Source organism: Pristiophorus japonicus, chromosome 12 (genome assembly GCF_044704955.1).
Source record: "Pristiophorus japonicus isolate sPriJap1 chromosome 12, sPriJap1.hap1, whole genome shotgun sequence".
NCBI classification, from domain to species: Eukaryota; Metazoa; Chordata; class Chondrichthyes; family Pristiophoridae; genus Pristiophorus; species Pristiophorus japonicus.
The window spans coordinates 25,935,459-25,954,732 of NC_091988.1; the positions used below are offsets into that span (position 1 = coordinate 25,935,459).

A 19,274-nucleotide genomic window follows, 5' to 3' on the forward strand; every position below is an offset into this window, starting at 1 on the left:
CACCCGAGAGAGCAGACTTGGTTTAATGTCTCATCCAAAAGACGGCATCTCCAACAGTGCAGCACTCCTTCAGTACTGCACTGGAGTGTCAGCCTTGATTTTTGTGCTCAAGTCTCCAGAGTGGGACTTGAACCCACATCCTTCTGCGAGGCGAGGGTGCTACCACTGGCTGACACCAAGGTAATTAGTTCGACCTCGGAGTAAAACAAATTAGGAGTCAGCCCTGTCACTTCTGGAATCAGGGCTCAAATCTAGTCCAGAAAGATAAAAACATAGAAACATAGTACATAGAAAATAGGTACAGGAGTAGGCCATTCCACCCTTCGAGCCTGCGCCACCATTCAATATGATCATGGCTGATCATACAACTTTAGTACCCCATTCCTGCTTTCTCTCAATACCCCTTGATCCCTTTAGCCGTAAGGGCCACATCTAACTCCCTTTTGAATATACCTAACGAACTGGCCTCAACAACTTTCTGTGGCAGAGGATTCCACAGGTTCACAATTCTCTGAGTGAAGAAGTTTCTCCTCATCTCGGTCCTAAATGGCTTACCCCTTAGCCTTAGACTATGACCCCTGGTTCTGGACTTCCCCAATATCGGGAACATTCTTCCTGCATCTAACCTATCCAATCCCGTCAAAATTTTGTGTGTTTCTATAAGATCCCCTCTCATTCTTCTAAATTCCAGTGAATATGTCTAGTCGATCCAGCCTTTCTTCATATATCAGTCCTGCCATCCTGGGAATCAGTCTGGTGAACCTTCGCTGCACTCACTCAATAGCAAGAATGTCCTTCCTTAGATTAGGAGACCAAAACTGTACACAATATTCAAGGTGTGGCCTCACCAAGGCCCTGTACAACTGCAGTAAGACCTCCCTGCTCCTATACTCAAATCCTCTCACTATGAAGGCCAACATGCCATTTGCCTTCTTCACCGCCTGCTGTACCTGCATTCCAACTTTCAATGACTGATGTACCATGACACCCAGGTCTCATTGCACCTCCCTTTTTCCTAATCTGTCATCATTCAGATAATATTCTGCCTTCCTGTTTTTACCACCAAAGTGGATAACCTCTGATTTATCTACGTTATACTACATCTGCCATGCATTTGCCCACTCACCTAATCTGTCCAAGTCACCCTGCAGCCTCTTAGCATCCTCCTCACAGCTCACACTGCCACTCAGCTTAGTGTCATCTGCAAATTAATGTATATTGTAAATAGCTGGGGTCCCAGCACTGAACCTTGCGGTACCCCACTGGTCATTGCCTGCTATTCTGAAAAGGACCCGTTTATTCCTACTCTTTGCCTACTGTCTGCCAACCAGTTCTCTATCCACGTCAATACATTACCCCCAATATCATGTGCTTTAATTTTGCACACTAATCTCGTGTGGGACCTTGTCAAAAGCCTTTTGAAAGTCCAAATACACCACATCCACTGGTTCTCTCTTATCCACTCTACTAGTTACATCCTCAAAAAATTCGAGAAGATTTGTCAAGCATGATTTCCCTTTCACAAATCCATGCTGACTTGGACCAATCCGGTCACTGCTTTCCAAATGCGCTGCTATTACAGATAGAAACGGTAGTTATAAAGCAACACACTGTTTCAATTAAGTTCCTACACAATTCCGCAGCACAAAATGCCACATGTTTAAAATACAATTAGGAATATAAGGCTGTGGGAAATGAAAAGTGATGTTCTTCTATTCTTGAGTTAAAGTATATTATGGGGAAGTGTTTAGCCTTATGTAATCAGAAATTTCTTATAATTAACATTTGTTTCTGAAGTAACTGGTCTTAAAAGTTTTCTTCTAGGAAAGCCAGTATCGTATAATTCCCACCAATATGATTCATACATTATGAAGTGCATTCAGGAAAATGAACTACAATTCACTTTTAAAAGCTGTAAATTACTAAGAGCATGTCTATGTCGGTAGCACAATGGCACTGAGTCCGACAACGTTGTTGCTGAACCTGCTCCATTTCTTTCTTTTTAACATATGGTGGTAAAGAAAGGCACATCTCTTAACTATAAAGGATATCATGGTATGGTATCCGAGTATTCCAGTAAAGGAAAATGTTACTGTATGTACAGCATAGTATCTCGTTACTATTGTTTATCTGCTTTAAGCCTTTCTTGTTGTTTTATGCACAGTAGTGTTCCACTCGTTTTTATCTGCAAAACGGGAGAATTTTTTGGAAAAGAAATAAAAGCTGAATGCCATAATTAAAAGTCGTTGCTCAGTGTTGGCCCCGCCTCCCATCTAAGTAATAATTCTTAAATTTAACATTTGTTCTTTAAAACAAAAGACCTTATCTCCCCAGTGTTACCATGATTTTGTAATTGAGACTTCAGTGCATCCACAAATATCTTAGGCTTTTACTTTTTTTTAAAAAAACATCTTTGTTAAAAATAATTGGATCTTGGGGTTGGAAAATGTCACGGAGCAGTGTCACTGATGCATCACATTTAAAAATCCTTATAGCACGCGGACAGCTCTTCAAGAAATAGTTCTGCTATGTCAACTGCAGTTCTTACACAAGAACATAAGAAATAGGAGCAGGAGTAGGCCATATGGCCCCTCGAGCCTGCTCCACCATTTAATACGATCATGGCTGATCTGATCATGGACTCAGGTCCACTTCCCTGCCCGCTCCCCATAACTCCCTATTAAGAAACTGTCTATCTGTCTTAAATTTATTCAATGACCCACCTTCCAGAGCTCTCTGAGGCAGCGAATTCCACAGATTTACAACCCTCAGAGAAGAAATTCCTCCTCGTCTCAGTTTTAAATCAGCTCTAGGTGCTGCAGGCACTATCCTATTTATCTAGTGGATACAGTTTCTGCAGCACCAGATCCACAAGTAAATAAACGCCCAAAGGCAGGGGCCTCTACCTTCCTCACTGGCTGGTGAAATACCTGTTCAGAAGCATGACCACATCACTAGCCTGTACAAGGCAGGTGTGAGAGCTTTGAATCTCAGTCCACCACAACCAAAATATGTGATGTTCTTAGCCTCGGGCACAGTGCTGCCACTGGAAGTCCCAGTCAGCACCACCTCTTCTGCTAGTGCACACTTCTTGGAACAAAGCTTGGGGGCCGAAATTCAGGGTCTCAAAGAGACCATTAATACCCGTTTGCGGCAGCCATTCCTAAAAATAGAATGGCCACCGCTTTGGGATCAACAGGCCAAGCTGTTACTTAACGTAAATTCAGTCTGGTCCCCATTCCGCCCAAGTAGTTGCACCGCCAATTTAAATAAATAAAATACTTACCAGCCAATTTCAGCTGAATCCCTTGTGGTGCCCCCGGCAGGTTTTTCTGCCGGTGCACCATCTCCGCAATGAGTGCGACCCAGCAGCACGGCCACCCTTAAAGGGGCGGGCCCACTACCGCGGCCGCAATGCAAACATTTTTGCTGGCCGACTTGACAATCGGCTGGCAAAATACTGCCCCCAGTTCTATTATGGTGTTGAAACACTACCATTGAAAATCGGGGCAGAAAGTGTTTAAATTAAAGAGGCGAAGTACAATGAATGGTGCTGTAATTGCCTCAGAAAGCTAATGTTAAATTGTATTGGAAAATGAGTCGGAAAATGAGTTTTGGAGTGATACTCACTGCTGGAACTCCTGGTACAGTGAGTAGATCCATTTTCAGGACTTTAACATTTTTTCAAAGTCCTACAGGAAATGGATCATAATGGGGCGGGCCTTCGATTCAAAGCCAGGCTGACTGGATGAAAATGGGTCAGTTGGGGCCTCCACCGCTGTCAATAAATGGGAGAGATTCAATCATTTCTTTTTACTTTGGCCACTGGGCCATCAGGGAGTGTTTTGGCTGGGCTAGTGGCCTGGCACCCAAGAAGAGCATCACTTCAAAAATCATAGATGGCCAGCTTTCTGGTGCACCTGAATTTTGACCCCTTGTTGTCTTGTTTACTTTGACTCATATATATATGACACTAAGCTGGGTGGCAGTGTGAGCTGTGAGGAGGATGCTAATAGGCTGCAGGGTGACTTGGACAGGTTAGGTGAGTGGGCAAATACATGGCAGATGCGGGATAATGTAGATACATGTGAGATTATCCACTTTGGTGGCAAAAACAGGAAGGCAGAATATTATCTGAATGATGACAGATTAGGAAAAGGGGAGGTGCAACAATACCTGGGTGTCATGATGCATCAGTCATTGAAAGTTGGCATGCAGGTACAGCAGGCAGTGAAGGCGGCAAATGGCATGTTGGCCTTCATAGCAAGAGGATTTAAGTATAGGAGCAGGGAGGTCTTACTACAGTTGTACAGGGCCTTGGTGAGACCACACCTTGAATATTGTGTTGAGTTTCGGTCTCCTAATCTGAGAAAGGACATTCTTGCTATTGAGGGAGTGCAGCGAAGGTTCACCAAGCTGATTCCAGGGATGGCAGGACCGACATATGAAGAAAGGCTGGATCGACTAGGCTTATATTCACTGGAATTTAGAAGAATGAGAGGGGATCTCATAGAAATATATAAAATTCTGATGGGATTGGACAGGTTAGATACAGGAAGAATGTTCCCAATGTTGGGGAAGTCCAGAACCAGGGGTCACAGTCTAAGGATAAGGGGTAAGCCATTTAGGACCGGGATGAGGAGAAACTGCTTCACTCAGAGAGTTGTGAGCATGTGGAATTCTCTACCACAGAAAGTTGTTGAGGCCAGTTCATTAGATATATTCAAAAGGGAGTTAGATGTGGCCCTTACGGCTAAAGGGATCAAGGGGTATTGAGAGAAAGCAGGAATGGGGTACTGAAGTTGCATGATCAGCCATGATCATATTGAATGGTGGCGCAGGCTCGAAGGGCAGAATGGCCTAAGTCTGCACCTATTTTTTATGTTTCTATGACATTGATAGGAAAGCAACAAAGTAAAGAAAGAGAGAGATAGGGCAAACATATCCATACATTTCATTTAAGAAAATCAAGGTAAATTAGAATTCAGAGCAAGTTTTGATATTTTAAAGTCCATTTCAGCAATAACACTTTCTGACTCATTTTCCGATACAATTTAACATTAGCTTTCTGAGCCAATTACAGCACCACTGTACTCCTCGTTAATTTAAGCACTTTCTATCCCGATTTCAAAGGTCACTGTTTCAACACCATAATAGATTTGCATGCCTAAGTTGCTGAAAACTGCTACAGCTACAAATACTTGAGGCGTATTCGCATTAATGCTTTAAATATTCAAACATTTTGTCCCAATGGAACTCAATTTCTTGCACTTCTTGTCACACCTTCTCAAAATAGGCACAAGAGGATGGTACAAAATGAAATGAATCAAGTAAAGATTAATAAGGAATCTGAAAAGCTTCTTAACCCAATGATTCTTTAGCTAGATCATAACTCCATTTGGTGAAATTGTGGTTTACATCCAAGTTCTGGAAATTTTCACCACTGCTGGTAGAAAGCACACTCAAAGGAAACTTGCACCATTCAGACATATTTAATGCTACATATGTAAAGCCAGTTTAATACTCCATTTATTTAGCCATTTTCCAAAGCACCAAAGTAACCATGGCAGAGCAACTGAGTTAAAGGCAATGTGCACCACCAAAAAGAGTGGTGTCACCCTCGCCGATAACAGCATCGCCACCTCCCATGGGCAACAAAAACATTTGTCCATTATACATAATTTAGATAGACAGAACAATGTCAATTTAAAATGAATATCAGCTGTCCGATGGCTGAGATATCGGGGGTCATTTTCATTTTCATCGTTTGGGCAGTAAACTGCTTATTATAGAAACTGCCTGATTTCTATTGACGGCAATGGAAATGATAATTGGTCAGTTTCTAAAACAGGCCATTTTACCGCCCAAATCGTGAAGATGAAAATGACCCCCATAAAGTTCTTTTGTCTTGGTGATGGTACAGATAAACAATATACAAAGCTATCCAGAGAAAACTATATTTCCAGGGTCGGAGTCAGGCATCAGTCCCAGCCAATTCCCTTAAGTGACATTGTTGCCTATATTCAAAATCTAATTTAATCAGAAATTACCTCATGTTCTTTTTTTATGTTAATGTATTCAAGCTTGTAGATTGGGAGAGAAGATAAATCTCATTATTTCCAACGGCTGAACCATCAAGGAAGCATCATTCCAGCCAAAATTCAAACATGCTTCATCTTAGGACTTGGTGGGACTCCTAATGATGTGTATCAAGCTGTTAGTTAGTATGCCCTGCCAGTAACTTATAATGATCTTGGATGTTGAAACTAATCTTTGCAATCTCAGGACATTTCATAAGAGAAATAGATTTTCCCTGAAGAGTTGTTACCTGCTTTGACTGCCTGTATCCAGGTGAGATGGTCTGCCATGGAGGACATTGAACATGTAATGGTTCATTGGGCCCCCAGTTAAAAAAAAAATCATAGAACCGTGCATGTATTATACAAGTCAAGTATTAGTAATTACCCGGTGTGAATCTTTGCTTGTGTGTAATTTTCTCATTTATATGTAAATTGAACCCTTAGACTGGATTGTTCAGACTAAAACTAACAGTGAGATAATAATCACTCGTGGACAGGACATGGTGGGCAGTCCACACAGTCTCTAGTGCAGGGAAAAGTAATTGTTAATCCTGTGGCATGCTATCCCATTCATGTTATGGGTAAAGCTGCAAGTTTCGGTTCATATGAAACAAAGCTTTGCTTTCGGGAACTGTCTTTTTGCTGTGAACATGAGTCAAGAGCATTGGGAGAAAGCCTGAATTGTTACAATATACATGCCTGCCACACAAGGGGCAGCAAAGCAGCATTGCTCCCAATCGTCTGCAAACCACTTTCCTGAGTCACTGGGGAGAGTGGTGGTCACTGGCAAAAAATCAAATCGACTTTTAAACTGCTGCAGAGGGTTCACTTACACAAATGACTTTAAAACAATGTTGTTTAAGTGTGCCTTCAGTGCTGTGGGAACTGCCCCACAATGTAAGCAGGTGGGGTCTACAGTACCAGGAGTTGCAGCTAGTTTATAGAACCCCTTCTTGAAGTTATTCAGCAATGGAAATTTACCACAAGATAACGCACTACACTGAAAATCATTCATCTGCAGCGACAGGTAGTACTTGTACAAGATCACTCCCATGGTATAGTTTGTAATATGTAATGTTTTGGTGATGTTTTAATTGACTACTACACTAACATTTTTCATACTTGATTCCATCAATTACAATTAAATATCCCTATACATTCACTGATAGTTCATATAGACAGAAAAGCATTTGGCTATCCATGCTAACAAACTTACTTGTCTTTCCTGTGTTTTTCATACGTGTCCTGTTGGAGGACTCAATCTCAAACCCCTCAAGATAGATTTGTTGCAGATCATCTTTCTCACGAGTCTTCTGATCTACAATATCAATTGGGGACTGCTTGATGCCAGAACAATTGATGTAAGATGTGGCCCAATTTTCCGGTCCATAATTTCCTAAAGGGAAAAACAGTGTATTTAGTGCCAAATGTCATGAGATTCAGATTCAGTTTCAGTCCTTGTAAGCAAAAAACACAAACCTTACATTTACTGAGACACAACTGACAAATTCACAGATTTAATTTTCATTCAATCAATACATCAACTGTGATGTGTTCTTTTACTTTCTGAAGAAAAAAATCAACCTCAAAAGTTGTTAACAGTTATTTCTAACTGAGTGCAACTGAAATACTATCACCAATGATTAAACTTTCTGATCTCGGTTCCACAATCTGTGGCTATGGGGAATCCAAAGGAAAAGGATGAAGGTCATGAGTGGCAGTATAGAAACCATAAAGAACTGATATTCATCCCAAGAGATAATAAAAGTAAATGTATCCCACAGATTAAATATCCTAGAAGCCAATTTAGCTTGAATCTATCCATCAATTTGAAAAATAAAGTACATTTCTGGACAATTACAAACAAGCATGCACTTTAAATACGAAGGGAGCGAGATTAATTTACTCAAAGCAGGTCAGAAAGTGGTCTCTGGTATTCAAGACCATGGAGCTGCCCATATCATCTTGTATGGCAACTTCATTTACTTTCAGGCACACACTTCACAAATGTTACTGCTTTTGACAAGTACCCAATGTTTCCATGGGAACAATAAAAGCTTGACAAGCCAGTCACAGTTTTCAGATCTGAAAACACGTAACTAAGAAAACAAGGTGTAATTGAAAATTTGTCTTAATTTGGCATTTAACATAAATATATATAAGTTATTATATTCTATTATATCTAATTCATGTCCAAGCAGAGCTGAGCCAATAATTGTGCATTTTCTGCTTATACATTTTGAAGTAATTTCCACATTTTAACTATTCATTCATTCAGAAGGTGGCGACAAAAGGTCCGACAAAAGTGGAGCATTTTCCATCACCGTACCGAACTCCTACTCATGCTATAATAAAAACAGAAAATCCTGGAAATACTCAGCAGGTCAGGCAGCATCTGTGGAGAGAGAAACAGTTAACATTTCAGGTCGATGACCCTTCGTCAGAACTGGAAAGAGTATTTCCAACATTTTCTGTTTTTATTTCAGATTTCCAGTATCCGCAGTATTTTGCTTTTGTCCTACTCATGCTGGCTGCTGTAAGAATAACAGTGTTCAGTAATCAAATCGATTCTGTGTATGTATAAATGTTAAAAAAATGAGATGAGATGAAAAGACAGTTCTGAAAGATTCAGAATGGAAGCTCACAGACTCCCAGCATGGTGTTTGTGTAGTGTGTTAATTGGAAAGCCATTAACCTAATCAAGGAATGCCAACAGACAGACACATGGGTGAGGAGAGCCAATAAAGAACTGCCCTGGAACCAAGATCCAATCCTGGGGCTTTCGGAGGAACAATGGCTTTGAGAGGTATAAGAACTCAAGCCAAAGGTTTTTCTCGCTCTTCTCCTTCTCTCCTGAGCACACGCAGACCTCCTGCTGAAGACCAGCCGAAACAGCAGGCCGTGTGCTCAGCCAGCCAGCCAGAGGAAAGTGACGTATACCTTTTTATAAATCGTTATTGTAACATTGTATCTGTTGTAACTAAGTAGTTCCGTAGGGTAACTGATGACTACTGATAAATGTGCGTGTGTGTGTTTAATAAACTATTCCGAATTATTTTAAAAGAATCAGTCTCGTTGTCAAGTTAATGCCAGAGATTTAGAAATCTTACATGCTGAGGACAATGGTTGGAGATAAATACATTCATATTGAGAGAAGTGACGCACATTCCAATGTTCATAACGGAAAAATCAATCTTAATTACAAAAATTCACAAATAAAAAGATATTTTGGAATCTCATTTTCAAAACTAATTTAAGTACCTCTGAAATACAAGGCAAATTCTGGTCAACCGATTTGAAATGGAGAAAGGAGAAAATACAAGAAAGAAAGTTATCACTGGTTTTCCTGTAAATTCAAGATTTTTGAAATTGAAGGATGATTCCTAAAATATTTTGCTGTCCCTTTTCAAATCTTTGGAAATGAAATGGGTTTATTTGCTTTTGGTCAATAACGGCAGTTAAAAAGAAAATCAGTGCTGGTGTAAAAAGGGAAACCTGGTTTATACTGGCACAGTTTTTTGTTTTACTCACAATAGCAACCACAGGAAATGTAAAATGAAGAACGAAGGATGGTCACAAAATAGGTAAAAATGTGTTAATGGTTAAGTTGATCAGCAAATAAGAATTAGGCTAGGTATAAAATGTCCGTTCACACAGGGAATCCATGTTATTTGCTGGAAACAAAGAGGTTTAACCTTTCAACATTTAGTATATTAAACAGACTATATTAGGGCATCCCCAGAAATGGAGAGAATGCTTTTGGCATTTTGTAATTATACAGAAAGTCATCACTGATAAACAGACAATAGTGAGAGAGACTGCGTTTAAAATTTGTACTCTCTGTGAACTTTGGCATCCAGATTTTACATTTTAGGGGCGGAATCCCACCATCCCATCAGAACAGTCCTTACATTCAAAAAGATAAGCACAACGAAAGCAAGTGGGAAAACAGTTCCTTAGTAATCGCTCTGTAATTAATGTGTCTTAGGTTCTGCTAACAGTTAATTAATACATGTAGAAATTTATGAGGTCTTACATGCTGTGGGAAGGTGTAATATACATTATTCAAATTATTGTCCAGTAAATTGGTGCAATTCAAATATGAAGAAATACTTGCATCTGGGGAAAATATACAGCACTTAGCAAACTTTTGTTAACTGATTGGAAGTTCCCTCCCCCATAACATACTACACTGAGAATGAAATGAATTACAGATCTGAACAGACACTAACCGCAATTTAATTTAGTCAGCTGTTTTTGTTAGTCATATTAGTACTTGCATAGAATTACACGGAACTTCTCATCTCAAGTTGTTTCATAGTTTGTTGGTTTCCTGATCCCAAGAGCATTTATTTTTTTTAATGAAGTGTTTAGAAAGTCTACCTGGAGAGGACAACATTTCTGCTCCTGATCCTTCATTAAGCCCGACAGTGGAAAGTAGCAAGAGTTTCATACTGTGAAAATGCAATCATGAACAACGCCCAGTGGGATTCATCTAACTCCTATTCGCTATCAACAAATTTAATGCACCAAGCCCACACTTTCCTTTTCACATTCATTCTGGTGCAGCTTTGATTGAAACTGATCTTCCACCGCAGACTTAAAATTAATTTGTCTCCTGAACCATCTGATGATTCAGGTAACTTGGTGATGCAAAACCTTTCATAATTAATAAGAAATGGCACACTTCCCTCCACATTGGAATGCTGGCTGCAAAGCATGAAACTATAGAATACAGAGTGTAAACATTTACAGCTCTTAAAATAATGTGCATTACCTCATCATATTGAAACTTACATTTACCAGGACCACACTCCCTAGGTTCTAATGCCAAAGAAAATTATTTTGGAATTAACAACTGAGCCACATGGCTGTTTGTCCACCTCTCAAGATACAAACTTCAAAACATATGGTTCTGAACTATGTTTCCAGCATTTGAGTCTCCACAGCTCTTGCTTACCATACTATGAGCTCAATTTTGGCTGAGCCCGTTTTTCAGCGTACTTACCCGAGTTGCGGCGCTTAAATACATCCGGAGATGCTCCGGAAATTTTTTTTCCAACTTTAGCCGCTGTCTGGCTTCTTCACCGCAGCCGTGCAGCGTGGCCAGTCGCCTCGGGGGGTGGAGCCTGCGTTTTTCACTGGAAAATGTACCGGGACGTCTGCACATGCGCAGTGGAGAATAGTGATGTCCGCGCATGCGCAGTAGCGCTGCAAGTTGCCAATTGGCCATTTGGAAAATCACTGCTGAATGCCAGAAGCAGTGCTGTGTTTGGAACAATCACTGCTGCATGCGAAATCAGTACTGTGTGTCTAAGAGCATTGGAAAAGTGCTGTGTCTCAGAGCAGCTGCAGCAATACATCAATGCAGCAACGTGGACCAAGGACTAAAAATTTCTTGCTGGAAGAAGTGGAGACACTAGTTACTGTCATTGAGAACAGATGGCAGGAGCTGGACACCAGCAGAAGACACATAAAAGTGCCACCAAAAGAAATGAAGAAACGCTGGAACCAAGTTGCAGAAGACTTCTGCGCATTGGTGAACACCAAGAGATCTTGAAACCAGTGTAAAAAGAAATGGCAGGACCTTGGTCAAGTAGTTAGTGTAAGTAATATTTTCATTTATTAAATGCAATTGCAATTGTAAATGTGGCTTCCTTTTTAAAACAGATGTATAATTAAAAGCTATTAGGAAACTGATTACATAGATGAATGTATTCTTTTCAGTACTGCAACACTCAATTAGACACTCACAATTTATGATTGAAGAATGATTGGCCAGATATAAATAATACAAAGTAGAAATATGACAAGGTGACAATGAAATGAGACATCATGGTGCTGAGTTTTGAATGAAGTCAAGTTCAGTATGAATTCAAAGCAGTTAATTAAGTTTTCATTTAAAATTTCACAAATAATACTCTAAACTGGGGGTTAAAATTTGTGATTTACAGCAGTTGAAATTGGTCTTTGGCACCAAACAGGTGATCGCAATTCAGCAGCTTGTTTTACACACTGCCTGATTTACTTTTTCATTGAGGTCAGTGGAAAAGAAAATTGGATCGTGTTAAGTATGAATAAAGAGTCTGACTGGATACTGTGAGCTCAAAGTCAAGTGTGACCTTAGTCTTTTATTGCAGGTCTCCAGAGTGCCTCTCCAGCCTGTGAGGCCTCCTTAAGTGCCTGTGCTCCCAAGGGATTATGGGATCCAGGGTATGAGCCCTCTGGTGGCTGTACAAGGTATACACAGCCCTGAGCCCTCGGCTCTTCTGGGCCCCGTTCTCTCATTTGCCGCACCTCCGCCACGATCTCTTGCCGCTCCTCCGCCACAAAAAAAATCCTACCAGTCTGCTACACAATGCATTGAAGCTCCATCATGACACATTTAATTATTTAAGTGAGTAACATCAGTGTTTGCACATTGAAAACAATGAGGAAAATAAAGAATGCACAAGCCCATGGCTGCAGGATTTTGTACTGTGGTGGAAAGGAGCTGTTTGTAGAGATGTATTTACTTGTAAAGCTTATATTTTAAAGTAGTGAGACCCTTGAGTCATTTTCTAATACGGATGAGAGAAGTTGAGGCAGAAAATGAGAAATAAAGTTATGGTAAACATTTCAGCATCGATTTTCCGTACACATATCGGAAGTCAGGCAGTGTTGAAAAATCGCCGCCCAACCTTTGCACTCCATGTGGATTCCTGGGGTCAACCTCATTCCTATAATATGGGTGAGTTCCTGACATGGAAAACACCTGTAACTGAGAGCTGACCATTAGTGGAATGGTAAACAACCATGGGAGGGTCCAACATGAGTGCAAAAGACCACGGGGCCAAAATTCACCATCCCGGAGTTTGGGCAGTTGACCGAATAAAATCGATGGGCCGCCGCAGTCAGATAATTTTCCCTCCCCGAACCATATTCAGCTCGGGGGGGATTTGAGCAGTGTGTACTTCCGCCGGAAACGGCGCGGTGAAGGCACTGTAAAGGAGACATTCCAGCGGTGAGCTCTGCAGCGTGCGGGCCGCTGGAAAGGGGCAAGGACCGGGATTTTCAGCTGCAAAAAGGTAAGCCTTTCCCAGCGGTGCCCCCCGCGAGGTATTCGAGTCGGTGCTCAAACGGGACACCGCTGGAGGGTTGCCGCGATCGGGGCCCTTTGGTAGGGAAATAGTTTTATTAATTTTAGTATTGTTATTTAAGATTACGGCATCCACTGCATTTATCTTTCAATAGTTTTATTAATTGTTTTGGCTCCATTAAACCTGCTGAGTGCTGCTCAGAGGTTTGCACATACCCCTGTACTTTTGTACAACTTTCAGGTCTGACTCTTTAGTGGAGTCCTGTGGGCTGCAGAGACCTGCTTGGCAGGGTTCACCCTGATGATGGGAGGAGTGTTGGGAGGGCGACACCTGGTACACCTGCTCAGAAGCAGGGCAGCACGCAGGAGAAGGCATCGCCGACAGCACCGTGCAGACAGGCAGCGGGCAAGGGAGGCAGGAGCCTTGATTTGTTCATTCTGCGCCAGACCAGTGTGCCCACCGTCTTCACTGGCCCGAATCAGGATCGCGGTTGGCTGCTTGGGGACAAGGGATATACCCTGTCCACTTGGCTGCTCACTCCACTGCGGAACCCCAGGACAGCGCCAGAGCATGCATACAATGACGCTCATTGTGCCACCAGGTGCATCATCAAGCAGTGAATAGGTATCCTTAAGCAGAGGTTCCGGTGCCTGGCCCGCACTGGTGGCACCTTGCAGTACTCTCCTCAATGGGTCTCCAACATCGTCGTGGTCTGCTGCATGCTGCACTACCTGGCCATCATGATGGGACTGCCGCTGGAGGTCGAGCCAGCAGCACCACCTGAGGAGGAGGAGGAGCAGGAGGAGGAAGAGGAGGAGGAGGCGTTGCCCCAGAGCTAGGAGGCGTCGACTCATCACCACCCTGGAAGGGCCGGGTGCAGACTGGCCAGCACCCTGCTGGGAGGGTACATCCTGACATATATGGAGGTGCCTGACACCTCCCCTGCAATCTCCCTCCATGCATTATGTACTGCCTGTCTGCCAGGTCTCCACACGTCAGGAAACAGCATTCTTCTTCTGCCCTCCACACTGTCCATCAGTGTGTCCAGCTCCATATCAGTGAACCTGTTGGCTCTCCTTGCACCTCTTACACCAGCCATCCTTCCAACCTTTAAAAAGGCCAGGGAGCAGCTAGCTCATTCGAAACCCTTACCTGCATGCTGAATTTCTCAATGATGATAACGCTCAAATTAAGACAGCCACACTGCTAAAAAATCCACTTTGGAAAGGTTCATTAGCACTGGAACCCATTAGTTCACTTTTGGAGCTTAATATGGGATGGCCCAGCCATGAAAAAATGTCGTCGCTAATGGCCACAAAAAGGTGGGGCTAGCATTAGCTTTCCAGCTGTTAAAAATGAAAACTTGTATTTGCTCTGTATAGCCACCAGAGGGCTCATCCCCTGGAGTCCCAAGGGATCCCATAATCCCTTGGGAACACAGGTTTTTAAGGAGGCTTCACAGGTTGGAGAGGCACTCTGGAGACCTGCAATAAAAGACTACGGTTACACTTTACTTTGAGCTCACAGTGTTCAGTCTGACTCTTTCTCCATACATAGGGCCCAAGTTTCCACATGATTCGCGCATGATTTTTAGGAGCAACTGGTGGAGAACGGACTATTTTAGAAATCGCAATTCTCCACATTTTTTTTTCTGCAGTTCTAGTCAGGTAGAACAGTTCTAGTTTAGAACAGAATTTTTTCTTCAAAAGGGGGCGTGTACGGCCACTGACGCCTGATTTGAAAGTTTCCACAGTGAAAATGTGCTCCAAACTAAAGTAGAATGGCGCCAGTGAAGATTTTTGTTCTACACATTAAAAAATCAGGCGCAGGTTACAAATTAGGCGCCCAGAACGAGGTGGGGGTGAAGGGAACTCATTAAATTCGACAATAAATCCTTATTTATACTTCTACAAATAAATCCAACCTGAATAAACAATTATAAGCCAAGAAAAGATTAAATAAACCATCTTCCTACCTGTGTGAAAGTGCTTCAGCCAGGGAGAATTCTGCAGCTGTTCGTGCTGCTGAGCGAGAGAGGGAGGGAGAGAGGGGAGAGAGAGAAGGGGAGAGGGAGGGGAGAGGGAGAGGGAGAGAGGGAGGAGAGAGAGAGAGAGGGAGAGGGAGAGGGAGAGGGAGAGAGAGAGAGAGAGAGAGAGAGAGGGAGGGAGGAGAGAGAGGGAGGGAGGGAGGGAGAGAGGGAGGGAGGGAGGGAGAGAGGGAGGGAGGGGGAGAGGGAGAGAGGAGGGAGGGAGGGGAGGGGAGGGAAGAGAGGGGGGGTCGGGGAAGAGGAGCGGGTGTCGGGTCGGGGGAGCGGGTGTCAGGTCAGGAGGGGGGAGCGGGTGTCGGTTCGGGGGGAGCGGGTGTCGGTTCGGGGGGAATGGGTCTCGGGGCGGGGGGAGGGGTGGGAGAGCGGGTCTCGGTCGGGACGGGGGGGGGGGGGGGAGAGCGGGTGTCGGGTCTCGGTCGGGGCGGGGGGGAGCGGGTCTCGGGTGGGGAGCGGGGAGCGAGTGTCGGGTCTGGTCGGGCGGGGAGCAGGAGCTGGCCGTGGGAGGAGCCTCATTCACGCAGCCCCAGTGAGGCCATTGGGCCAGGGCTAGGGGCTGCGTGCTTCGGGCCCCTCCCACACAGTTCGGCGCCTGGAGCTACTGCACTTGCGTGCCGACTGTAGCGCGCATGTGCAGAGGTCCCGGCACTGTTTTCAGCGCAGGGACCTGTCTCCGCCCCCCCACAGCTCGTGCCGGCTGCGCCAAGTACCAGCTCGGAGGGGCGCTCGTTTTTTTTATTGTGGAAACTTGGGCCCATAGCATCAATGGTACTGAATTTCGGGCCCCACGTTATGTTTGCAAGCATCTTCAGACAAAAATGCTGTAGGCAATCCCACTTGACCTATTCGTGAGGTCTCCGCCATCATAGATGTGAGTGTCCAACCAATTCAAATCAAGCCAAATAATGTTAAGAAGTGGCTGAGTACAATGGAAACAACAAAGGCTATGGGTTCTGATAATATGCTAGCTGTAGCGCTGAAGATCTATGCACCAGAACTAGCCACCCCAGCCAAGGTATTCCAGTGCATCAAAACACTGACATCTATCCGACAATGTGGAAAATTGCCCAGGTGTATCCTATCCACAAAAATCCAGACGAAACTGATCTGACCAATCACTGACCTAGCAGCCTCCTGCCAATTATCAGCAAAGTGATGGAAGGAGTCTTCAATATTGCCATCAAACGCCACATACTCACCAATAACCTGCTTGTTGATGCTCATTTTGCCTTTCACCAGAACCACTTGCTTCTGACCTCATCAAAGCCTGAATCCAGACATGGAGGAGAGAAATGTGGTAGGAACACTCACATTTGATCAGCACCCCTACCCCTGAACTCAGTATCCACTCCCTCCATCACCTGCGCACTATGACTGCGAGACACGATGCACTACAGCAACTCATCATCTCGGACCTTGCTTCAAGAGCACCTCCCAGCCATGTGACTTCAACTGCAAGAAGGGCAAGATCAGCAAGGTGATGGGAATGTCATGGATTCACAGTTTCTCTCAAAATCACACATCCTCCTGACTTGGATATATATTAACATTCCCTCATCATCACTAGGTAAAAATCCTGGGACTCCGTACCTCACATCATTGTGGGAGAACCATAGCAAGAACTGTAGCAGTTTCCAAGGGCACCACTACTTTCCGAGGGGAACTAGGGATGGGCAATGAATATGTTCTTACCAGCATCTTCCACATCCAGATAACAAAAAAATAATAGCCCATACTTGCCAGGCTAAGAGCAAAACAACAATAGACATTTTTCACAATTTTTGAGTGGTTTAAAACATTTACGAAGCCACAGAATGGCGTTTTTCTCAAATGGCACTGTAGAAATTCTCATGGAGGAAGTGAGCCAAGAAAGAGGGGGGCTTCATTGGCATGGAGTGCTACAGGACCGAGATTTTCCAACTGCCTTGATTCAAACACAGTTTTCTCTCTTATATCCTGATAGTAAGTTAGTGGGATATCGTGGATTTTGAATATCTGAACTCTCATGTTCAAAGGGACTGTCCATCAAATTCAAACTTGAAAAAGCAGAAAGTCTGTATATATTTGAAAATTGTTTGTAGATTCTCGCTCACACCTGCTACCAGGGAGACTATAATAACAAACCTACACAGCATTTTATCAAGACAGGCCTGGTACAAAGCAGCTGACCGGCTTCACGCATCTAGGTGTGATGATACAGTGACATTAGATAGGAAGATCGTTTTGAGCAGAACTTTTCTAAGGATGTCAATCAAAGAATAGTTGCAGGGGAAGGATAGTGGTGCAAAGTGCTTTCTATGGTAAGCATTAAAGGTATTTTAAAATTGTGACTGGGAAGTAATTATAATTGCTCGACATGATAAACACATTCGTAAAAGATATTGGTGAGTTCACCTACCTTGCCTATCCTGTGAGGTAATTAAACTTCTTCCTATATTGCTTCTAGCTACATGGTCTGGTTCTAATGATAGTGATGGATGTAGCCACCTCCTGCTATCGGGTGTAAACCAGGCTGCTGAATCTCTATTGTCTGTTTTGTACTTTTGCAAAGACCAATTTCACCCCTACAAGGTTTAAAATACTCTCGCTCCTAATTTATTTCACCAGACAATCGAAGCAGTGTACAATGGAGGTGCTGTTGCAGGGATAGCAACCAGTGGCAGTGGTCAATATCCAGAGTGTTGTGTTGTGCAGTATTGTAGTAACCCACCTGCAAAGCAGAATCATGCAACAAAATATGATAAAAGTAATGCTTTACATGTTAAGACTGTCACTGACCTCATCTCCTCTGGAGATCTTCCCTCCACCGCCCCAACTTCATAGTTCCCCAACCCCGCACAGCCCGCTTCTACCTGCTTCCCAAGATCCACAAACAGGACTGCCCTGGTAGATCCATCATTTCAGCCTGTTCTTGCCCCACAGAACTGATTTCTTCCTATCTCCACTATTTTTTCTCCCCTTGTCCAATCCCTTCCCACCTACATCCGCAACTCTTCCGATGCCCTCCGCCACTTTAACAGTTTCCAGTTTCCTGGCCCCAACTGTCTCCTTTTCACCATGGACGTCCAATCCCTCTACACTTCCATCCCCCACCAGGACAGCCTGAGGGCATTCCGCTTCTTCTTTGAACAGAGGCCCAACCAGTCCCCATCCACCATCACCCTCCTCCACTTGGCTGAACATGTTCTCACATTGAACAACTTCTCCTTTGACCCCACTCACTTCCTCCAAATTATAGATGTTGCGATGGGAACCCACATGGGTCCGAGCTATGTCTGCCTTTTCATGGGCTCAAGTTCCTTCCCTCACCTTTTTTTCTGGTACATTGATGATTGTATCAGAGCTGTTTCCTGCTCTTGCCCCAAGCTAGAAAATGTCATTCACTTTGCTTCCAATTTCCACCCTTCCCTCAGCTTCACATGGTCCATCTCCGACTCTTCCTTTCCCTTCCTTGACTTCTCTGTCTCCATTACTGGGGATAGGCTATTGACAAACATTTACTATAGGCCCAGTGACTCCCACAGCTACCTGGACTACACTTCCTCCAACGCCGCTTCCCATAAGGACTCTATTCCATTCTCCCAGTTTCTCCGTCTCCGTCACATCTGTTCTGACAACCCACCTTCGATAATAGTGCTTCCGATATGTCTTCCTTTTTTTCTCAACTGAGGATTCCCCTCTACCATGGTTGACATGGCCCGCGACTGTGTTCGTTCTATTTCCTGCACTTCTGCTCTCGCACCTTCCCCTCCCTCGCAGAACCATGATAGGGTTCCCCTTGTCCTCACCTTTCACCCCATCAGCCTCCACATTCAACGCATCATCCTCCTCCATTTCCGCCACCTTCAGCGTCATCCCAGCACCAAACACATCTTCCCCTACCCTGGCAGCATTCCGAAGGGACGGCTCCCTCTGCGACACGCTGGTCCACTCCTCATTCACCCCCAACACCTACCCATGCAAGCGCAGGAGAAGCAACACCTGCCCTTTTACCTCCTCCCTTCACACTGTCCAGGGCCCCAAACACTCTTTCAAGGTGAAACAGTGATTTACTTGTACTTATTGTAATTT

The 19,274-nt window shown here is 43.7% G+C and overlaps 1 protein-coding gene across 1 annotated transcript in view; it reads right to left on the reverse strand.

The window, feature by feature from the left end:
- The window catches only part of LOC139276752 (receptor-type tyrosine-protein phosphatase gamma-like), an 824,375-nt gene that overhangs the window by 458,106 nt on the left and 346,995 nt on the right, over nucleotides 1-19,274 (reverse strand). The window contains exon 3 of the mRNA XM_070894762.1: nucleotides 7,297-7,476. Coding sequence (XP_070750863.1) covers nucleotides 7,297-7,476 — 180 coding nt within the window. The remainder of the gene's footprint in view (nucleotides 1-7,296; nucleotides 7,477-19,274) is intronic.